Source organism: Thalassophryne amazonica, chromosome 11, assembly GCF_902500255.1.
Source record: "Thalassophryne amazonica chromosome 11, fThaAma1.1, whole genome shotgun sequence".
Classification (NCBI taxonomy): Eukaryota; Metazoa; Chordata; class Actinopteri; order Batrachoidiformes; family Batrachoididae; genus Thalassophryne; species Thalassophryne amazonica.
In genome coordinates this window covers 41,739,699-41,749,125 of record NC_047113.1, presented here as the reverse complement: position 1 = coordinate 41,749,125, position 9,427 = coordinate 41,739,699, and the positions used below count along the sequence as shown (strand labels likewise).

At 41.9% G+C, this 9,427-nt stretch overlaps 1 protein-coding gene across 3 annotated transcripts in view; it reads right to left on the bottom strand.

Annotated features, from left to right (window-relative positions):
• Positions 1-591: 591 nt before the first annotated feature.
• Positions 592-9,427, bottom strand: part of ogt.1 (O-linked N-acetylglucosamine (GlcNAc) transferase, tandem duplicate 1) — a 34,237-nt gene continuing 25,401 nt past the window's right edge. For 2 of the 3 annotated variants that reach the window (XM_034181338.1, XM_034181337.1), the window contains exons 13-22: positions 7,451-7,609; positions 4,303-4,392; positions 4,000-4,125; positions 3,676-3,846; positions 3,423-3,539; positions 2,937-3,104; positions 2,559-2,711; positions 1,966-2,218; positions 1,747-1,870; positions 1,492-1,672 (exon numbers count right to left, since the gene is read on the bottom strand). In XM_034181338.1, the coding sequence (XP_034037229.1) occupies positions 1,492-1,672; positions 1,747-1,870; positions 1,966-2,218; positions 2,559-2,711; positions 2,937-3,104; positions 3,423-3,539; positions 3,676-3,846; positions 4,000-4,125; positions 4,303-4,392; positions 7,451-7,609 (1,542 nt within the window). Of the gene's footprint in view, positions 1,673-1,746; positions 1,871-1,965; positions 2,219-2,558; positions 2,712-2,936; positions 3,105-3,422; positions 3,540-3,675; positions 3,847-3,999; positions 4,126-4,302; positions 4,393-7,450; positions 7,610-9,427 lie in introns of all 3 variants that reach the window. The other variant, XM_034181336.1, reaches the window with a different exon arrangement.

Genomic DNA, 9,427 nt, shown 5'->3' with positions numbered 1-9,427 from the left:
TCTGATATGATACACTACAAGCTACAAGCTTCTCTACTATGGAAACCACCTGGACAAACAGAGCCTACACAGAAACATCTCAAGGATCAGTAGAAACAGGATGCACTTGAGCTTAATAACAAAGACTGTGAATACTTATGTACATGTGATTTATTAAGTTTTTTATTTTCAATAAATTGGCAAAAATCTCAACTTTTCAGAATGTCATTATGGGGTGTTGTGTATAGAATTGGGGTGTGTGTGTGAATTTAATCCATTTTGAAAAAAGGCTGCAACTTGAGATGTGGGAAAAGAAAAGCACTGTGAATACTTTACAGATGGACTCTATTTCTACCAGATTTGGTGCCTGTATCATCAACTGAATGGTTCTTACACTTATAAGCTGCACTATTAGACCTTTTAATCATTTGGCATTGTGTGGTTAATAAACTGTGAACCAAGGTGTTCAAACATATCACCTGGATGCATTTAACTTTTAAACACCACTGCTTAAATCAATGTAATGGGGGTTGGGGAGATCTATAAGCTACAGTATTTACCATTATTAATCATGATACCAGACCATTAAAAAAAATGCTGTGACACTTTATAGCCATCTCTGCTTTTTATTACATTTAGAGTCTTGTAGAACCAGCAGCATACATTTAAACAATACAAAAACAAAAATGTTGAGAAAATACTTACCCAAACCAATCCTGTTGCGTGATTAAGAAATAAAAATTTATTAACAGCTTTGACAACTAAATTGAACTCTTAGGCCCTTCTCCAATAATTTTGCAATTAAAAGCTGTGTTTAATGTCAAACAGGACAAAAGGTACTAAATAAGCTTCATGACTGAAAACAGAACAAACGCTGCCATTTGGTGAAGAAGTCATTAAGACCAAACGCCCCAAAACGTGCACATATATGCACTGTGGTCATATAATATTATTTTAGGACAAACTGAAGAACAGTTGCAAACTATGAATGGCAATTACATGTTAAAGCTGATGAAACAAGAAATTTACTATTTTTTATGGTGCAACACTATACTTTTAAAACACTCTTAACCCATTTATAAATGGATCAACATGTTATGAGTGCTGAGCGTTCTCTCCACAGCCCATTCATTATTCGCGTATGCACACAGAACTGAAGAAAAGGCATCCAGCGATTCCAGGTTATATTATCCTCTTATGCTCATCAAAAACACCTGTGGATTCAGACAGGACTCTCAGGTGAGGAGCCTGAAAAAAAACTCAGGATTCTATCTGGCACAGGAAATGCATGTGTGATCCAACAACAAATGTGACCACAAACAAATACACCTTTAGGCTCCTTTACAAAGAAGAGTCCTGCTAAAAGTAAATGACGCTGATGCATTCACGGAATAGAGTGCAGTAGAATCTGATCATTCAAGCTAGCGTGCTTCTTGTGGTTTAAGAAGAATGTTGAGGACTGGAAACTGCTGGGGTATAAGGAGGGGGAAAGAAATCTGTGTGCTTCAGGGGTCATGCATTCTCACTGGTTTCTACTGGCTGGTGTTTGACCAGGTGTTCTGGCTTGTTGCCAGAGCTGTGGTGCTCCCACATGTGCAGGTAGAGCTTCTCCAGGTCTGCTGTGTACTGCTTGGTGTTGAACAGAGGGCTGCAGATTCGCTGCTTCCAAACACATGCTCTGATCATCTTCAGGCTGCAGGAGGCAGACACCATCATCATAGTAACATGTTCTGCAAAACAGATTTCATTTAATCAAGTTCTACTTACTATTCCATGTCTGAGCCCAGTTTGACTGCCACGTCCTCGTACTCTTGTCGAGTCTGTGCTATCAAGTCGGGACATCCCAGACAGCTGAGCTGTGAGGCGGCCACGCGGGATGCAAGGGTCTCACCTTCACAAAACATTGTTACAATCAATAACAAACCTCACTGTACTTCAGTGGTTTCTATTCCACGAGAGCAGAGTCTGATGGCCTTGTGTCCTCACCTGGCATGGTGACCATGGGTGTGCCGGCCCACAGAACGTCCATGCCTGTCGTGTGGCCGTTGCACAGAGGCGTGTCGAGGCACACGTCAGCCAGCTGGCCCCTTCTCACATGCTCCTCCTTAGGAGCCACAGGTGAAAAGATGATGCGAGAACTTGGGATTCCCATATTCTGAGCATACTGCTGGATGTTGGGCTCGCCCACAGCAGGAAAACGAAGCAGCCACAACACGCTGTTGGGCACACGTTTTAGGATCTGCAGGGAAAGGGGGATTTCAAGATGTCATATTCTGCAACTTTTAGCCGCAAGCCAAAAATCTACTCCTGGGAACACAGAACTGACACAAAATTTATATGTTCAGGAATAATAATAAAAAAATTGTATAGTTAGAACAGGTAATAAGTTACTGAACAACAAAAGATTTCATATTGTAAAATTAAAAACAGCTAAGTTCCTGACACCTTGAGGAATGTACCCAGTCAATTCAATTAGGTCTTTAATTGTCACAGTGCGCTGGATACAAGAAAATTGCAAGCCATTGCTTTTACAGCCAGTTTTCTTTGTGTAACATTGATTAGCTTGAAGTCTAACTTACGTTTGCCCACATCTGGAGTGTAGGGGGATCAATCTTGTAGAGCTGGTTGAAGTTGCAGTAGACGATCGAATCTTCAGGGAGACCATACTGGGAGCGTGTTGTCACAACAACTGTACGCAGCACCTCTTCCCCAGTAGCAGCTTTGTTATTAATCTGAAAAATAAATAAAATTCTACAGTTGATCCACACTGTAACCATTTTTCTCCTCTTTATTTTGATGAACGCACCAGCCTTGTAACAGCAGTGTCAGAGACTACAACCTCATTTGATGAGAAGATCCAAAAAGCAGCACATGGAATTGCACTTGTTCCAATTTCTAATTTGTAGGCACACAGCACAAGATGCTTATAATGATGAGCCTGTATAGTTTAGACACACCTGCGTTGTGGCCAGGCCATTGCTGACAGTGAAATTGTTGATTGTGACCTGAATCTGGCCCTGGTTGATCATGTTGATGATTGCTTCAGCTGCGGTGTTCATGGGGATCACAGGCATTGACAGAGCTGCATTAGTGTCCCCAGAGGTTTCTTGGCTATCGCACTTCATCTAACAACACAACAATTAGAGTTCAAAGGTGTGTACAATATAACTTTCAACATGATGTTATTTTTGATTCAACAGTTCAAGCATTCCTATTCCATGTAATTTAAGCAAAGAAAACATCACAATCAGCTGAGATGCACATTTTCTTTAACATAACCAAACACAAAAATCCGCACATCAAATTTGTTTTACTCTGTTCATTGTGAATTATGAGTCAATAGTTCACCAGTGTAACAGGAACCTCACATACAAGTTAATCATCTAAATGACAATATTCTATTATAAAAAAGCAAAACCAAATTGTTTAATCAAAGAACTCACTTTAATCACTTTGACATCTGGCAGACTGTCCAAAAAGGCCTTCAGATCGATACCATTGAGAACGATACGGTTGTCAAAGATGTGCCCATTAGATTTGAAGTCAATCACTGCCTTTTTCTAGAGGTTTAGAAGCAAACATTTATTACTTTAACATCCAAACAATGTTCTCTTTCAAAGACCCTGTCACGGCACAGAGAAACCAAGAACAGAAAGACAAAACTATTGCACAAATTATTACAAAGGCCAGACCAACCTTTAGGTGAGGGAACATGTTGGCATGATCCCCAATGAAGAACGTATTGGGCAAATAGGCCAATTTCTCAGAATATTGCTCAGCTACCTCCAGAGGTGAGGTTTCCTTATCAGAGATGATGTAATCCATGAAGGGAGCCCCACTAGTTCCTGGGTAGCCAAGCCACATAGCCTGTTGTGTGTGTATAGAACAACAATTATGGGTTAGGTTTGTGATGCCAAAATAAAATTGGACCGATTTCAACGCAGGTTACATTCAGTCATCTCTTCACAGATGACGCACATCTCAAAGCTGCATCAATCTGAAATCATGTGTAGGGAATACCTGAATGGGGGCAGAGCGGAGGGCAAACAGTTCATTGCGAGCTCCTTTTGTGTATCCATTCATGTTCACCAGAATGTGGATTCCATCCTGGTGAATGCGATCAGCCGCTTTCCCATTGCAGGGGATCTAGAAGGGCCACATTGAATAATTAAACAATTGAGTCATTGTCCAAAATGACATCATTAACTACACCCATCCATTCAGTGTTTGAATTTTAAAAATCAAACTACTACTACTACAAAAAAGGTAAAAATGTATATGTCAAATAATCATAACACAGCAAGAATAATTACAGAAATTAACCTGTGAGAGGTCTGTGAAGTGATGAGCCTCTGCTACGACTTTCACACGGAAGTTGGTGCTGTCATCAGGGCTGAGAGCATAGCAGAACACCTTCAAACAACAATTACTTTCATGTTAGGTGCAAAACATTTCAGTTGACATTCATCAGGCCATTTAATGTAGTGACCACATACTGTATATACAGGGATTAAAGCAAATACTTTTAAGCTAATAAAAAAAATAAAAACACAAAACATAAAATTTCTCAGTTTTCTCTTATTCCAGACATGTACAGTAGAGTTCAGAATAATAGTAGTGCTATGTGACTAAAAAGATTAATCCATGTTTTGAGTATATTTCTTATTGTTACATGGGAAAGAAGGTACCAGTAGATTCAGTAGATTCTCACAAATCCAACAAGACCAAGCATTCATGATATGCACACTCTTAAGGCTATGAAACTGGGCTATTAGTAAAAAAAAAAAAGTAGAAAAGGGGGTGTTCACAATAATAGCAGTGTGGCATTCAGTCAGTGAGTTCGTCAATTTTGTGGAACAAACAGGTGTGAATCAGGTGTCCCGTATTTAAGGATGAAGCCAGCACCTGTCGAACATGCTTTTCTCTTTGAAAGCCTGAAGAAAATGGGACGTTCAAGACATTGTTCAGAAGAACAGTGTAGTTTGATTAAAAAGTTGATTGGAGAGGGGAAAACTTATACGCAGGTGCAAAAAAATTATAAGCTGTTCATCTACAATGCTTTAAAATGGACAAAAAAAAACAAGAGACGCATGGAAGAAAACGGAAAACAACTATCAAAATGGATAGAAGAATAACCAGAATGGCAAAGGCTCACCCATTGATCAGCTCCAGAATGATCAAAGACAGTCTGGAGTTACCTGTAAGTGCTGTGACAGTTAGAAGACGCCTGTGTGAAGCTAATTTATTTGCAAGAATCCCCCGCAAAGTCCATCCATCCATTTTCTTCCGCTTTATGCGGAGTCGGATCGCGGGGGCAGCAGCTCAAGCAAAGCCACCCAGACCTCCCGATCCACACACACCTCCCCTAGCTCCTCCGGGGGAACCCCAAGGCATTCCCAAGCCAGCTGAGAGATGTAGTCCCTCCAGCGTGTCCTGGGTCTTCCCCGGGGCCTCCTTCCAATGGGACGTGCCCGGTACACCTCTCCAGCGAGGCGTCCAGAGGGCATCCGAAAAAGATGCCCGAGCCACCTCAACTGACTCCTTTCGATGTGGAGGAGCAGCGGCTCGACTCCGAGCTCCTCCCGAGTGACCGAGCTCCTCACCCTATCTCTAAGGGAGCGCCCAGCCACCCTGCGGTGGAAACTCATCTCGGCTGCTTGTACTCGCAATCTCGTTCTTTCGGTCATGAGCCAAATCTCATGACCATAGGTGAGGATCGGAACGTAGCTCAATCGGTAAATTGAGAGCTTTGCCCCCCTACTCAGCTCTCTCTTCACCATGACGGTCCGATACAGCGACCGCATCACTGCAGATGCTGCACCGATCCGTCTATCAATCTCACGCTCCATCTGTCCCTCACTCGTGAACAAGACCCCAAGATACTTAAACTCCTCCACTTGAGGCAAGGACACTCCACCGACCTGAAGAGGGCAAAGCACCGGTCGAGAACCATGGCCTCGGATTTGGAAGTGCTGATTTTCATCCCGGACGCTTCACACTCGGCTGCAAACCGCCCCAGTGCACGCTGAAGGTCCTGATTTGACGAAGCCAACAGAACCACATCGTCCACAAACAGCAGAGACGAGATTCTGTGGTTCCTAAACCAGACCCCCTCTACACCCTGGCTGCGCCTAGAAATTCTGTCCATAAAAATAATGAACAGAACCGGTGACAAAGGGCAACTCCCATGAACCCTTGAGCACCCGATGGAGCGTGTAGAGCTGGTCCAGTGTGCCGCGACCAGGACGAAAACCACACTGCTTCTCCTGAATCCGAGGTTCGACCATCGGTCGAATTCTCCTCTCCAGTACTCTGGAATAGACCTTACTGGGGAGGCTGAGGAGTGTGATCCCCCTATAGTTGGAACACACCCTCCGGTCCCCCTTCTTAAGCAGAGAGCCCACCACCCCGGTCTGCCAATCCAGAGGCACCGTACCCGATCGCCACACGATGTTGCAGAGGTGTGTCAGCCAAGACAGTCCCACAACATCCAGAGACTTAAGGTACTCAGGACGGATTTCATCCACTCCAGGAGCCTTGCCACCGATGGCTCGGTAACTTTGGCCTGGATGAGTCCGCCTCTGAGTCCCCAGTCTCTGCTTCCTCTTCGGAAGACGTGACGATGGGATTGATGGCCGCAAAGTCCCTCTGTTAAATAAAAGACTTGCAGAAGAGGTTACAATTTGCCAAAAAAGACATCAACTGGCCTAAAGAGAAATGGAGGAATATTTTGTGGACTGATGAGAGTAAAATTGTTCTTTTTGGGTCCAAGGGCCGCAGACAGTTTGTGAGATGACCCACAAACTCTGAATTCAAGCCACAGTTCACAGTGAAGACAGTGAAGCATGGTGGTGCAAACATCATGATATGGGCATGTTTCTCCTACTATGGTGTTGGGCCTATATATCGCATGCCAGGTATCATGGATCAGTTTGGATATGTCAAAATACTTGAAGAGGTCATGTTGCCTTATGCTGAAGAGGACATGCCCTTGAAATGGGTGTTTCAACAAGACAATGACCCCAAGCACACTAGTATACAAGCAAAATCTTGGTTCCAAACCAACAAAACTAATGCCTCGCAGATGTGAAGAAATCATGAAAAACTGTGGTTATACAACTAAATACTAGTTTAGTGATTCACAGGATTGCTAAAAAAGCAGTTTGAACATAATAGTTTTGAGTTTGTAGCGTCAACAGCAGATGCTACTATTATTATGAACACCCCCTTTTCTACTTTTTTTTTTTTTTTTTTTTATTAAGCCAATTTCATAGCCTTGAGAGTGTGCATATCATGAATGCTTGGTCTTGTTGGATTTGTGAGAATCTACTGGTACCTTGTTTCCCATGTAACAATAAGAAATATACTCAAAACCTGGATTAATCTTTTTAGTCACATAGCACTACTATTATTCTGAACACTACTGTATATAGTTGGCAGGTGTATAATGATAGTAGTGGAGTAAAGTCACCTCAAATTTCTCGGGATTGTGCATTCCAGGAATGGACTGCATCAGGTGGGAAGTCGGATGATTGCCAAAGTCTGAGCTAACGTAACCAATTCTCAGACGTCCCCCACTGGCCTTCAGATCTTTTGGATGCTCATATGGAGGTTTGTGCAGTGCATTTATCTGTAGAAAAACAGTTTAATTATAGCAAAACAGGAAGTAAGTACGTACATTTATGCATCAATCACAGAATGTGAGTTTGATCTCAAATTATGTCTGAATTTTATACCATATTTTCATCCACGCAAGCAACCCAGCCACCATCAGCTTATGGGGCTATTCCACAGAGCGCCGTTCCTTCCCGTTTCATCCCAAATAGCAAACTATGGCACAGTTTAAAGCATCATACTAACTTCTTGGTGCATCTTGAACAAACTTGGTATACGTAGTAGTTACGGCCATCATCAGCACCAGTTTTGAAATAGAGGTGAAATTTTCGAGCTATTCAAAAAAGTTCATCACAATTTGCCAAATTGTCACTAGTGCGTAGTAACTTCAGGGTGTTGATAGTCTTAACACAGGTATGCGAGAGGTAAATAAAGAAATATTACTAAAGTGGTTGGGGGTCCTGGTTGAGGGTCTGGGGGGGCGAAGCACTCTGAAGCTGAAGGGTTTTGGCTATGCCAATGCTCCCCACAACCATTTTCAGCAGTGAACTTGCTAAATATCTGGATTCTAATTATAACAGAAAAGTATTAACTGTGGATCATACATGAGACACTACCATACTGCATGCAACTGTAACTAGATGGGTTCTTTCCATTCTCATGATTTTAATATGAGAGTGTTTACCTTGTACATGATATAAAATGCATGTACTCATGCACAGGATTCCATGCTAATGTTCTGAAATGATATAAACAGATATGTGGGAAAAGTTGACTAAGTTCCATGAAAATATTTCTCACACAATCTAACCTATTTTCAATATTCAACAAAATGGTCAGTTCTATTTTGCATTTTGTGCTACTTATATGGTATGATTAATATCATCCCAGGTCCATTTTTTTTAATTTGCCTTCTGTGCTTTTTTGTGCATTGATTTAATTAGAATCCCTTTATACACAACAGTGACCTGACAAAGCGCGCGGGGTTGGGGGGGAATACAATGCTAAAGTACTCTCAGCAGTATGAGCATTGTGTTCTTTATAATTTGCAGTTGCTTTAGGTTCCAAAAACAGCATTTTCAGTTTCAGAAGTGTTTATTTCTCGCTAGCTTTTACATATGTGAACATGAACTTTCGAAAAGACTGGAAGTTAGCTTTGAGTTAGCATGCATGCTAACATCTGCTAAATGTCTTTTAATCACTTCAGAGGTATTATTAGGTTCTAAAAACAGCATTTCCAGTTTTAGAAGTGTTTATTTCTTGCTTGCTTTTACAGCAGCTAGCAACCAGACTGTGACATCACGGTGCAGCTCTACTCTGACCGGCTGTCACCCCCACCGTTCAAAAACTAAACTGAACAGATTTCAACAGAATGTGACTTTTTACCCTCTTAAAATGCCTGTTAAACTAGGTCAAGGTTAGCCATGTTTGAAATTATCCAAGGTCTGTATCCCAAGAATGTTCCCTGTGAATTTGAAGACTGTGGCAGCAAAAGGACTGGACTTATGCTGAACACAGACAGACGGACACCAGGTCTTTGCAATACACGATAGCCATATGTTGGCCTCAGGTAAAAACGGTCACTTGACTCATGGTGCCATCTTGGGGCCAAAATAGCATTCGCTGTTAAGCTATCTGCATATAAATCCAACTTATTTATTTATTCACTGAAAATGTCAGGTTGTTGCGCACCTGGATGCAGAAATAGACACAAGTTCAAGATGTACAGATTCGCTTCAGATCTGAACAGATGAAAAATCTGGGAAAATAAAGTCAGCTGTGTGGTATGGAAGCCGACATCATCTTCAAATTTTTGCGAGGCAGGTAAATTTAG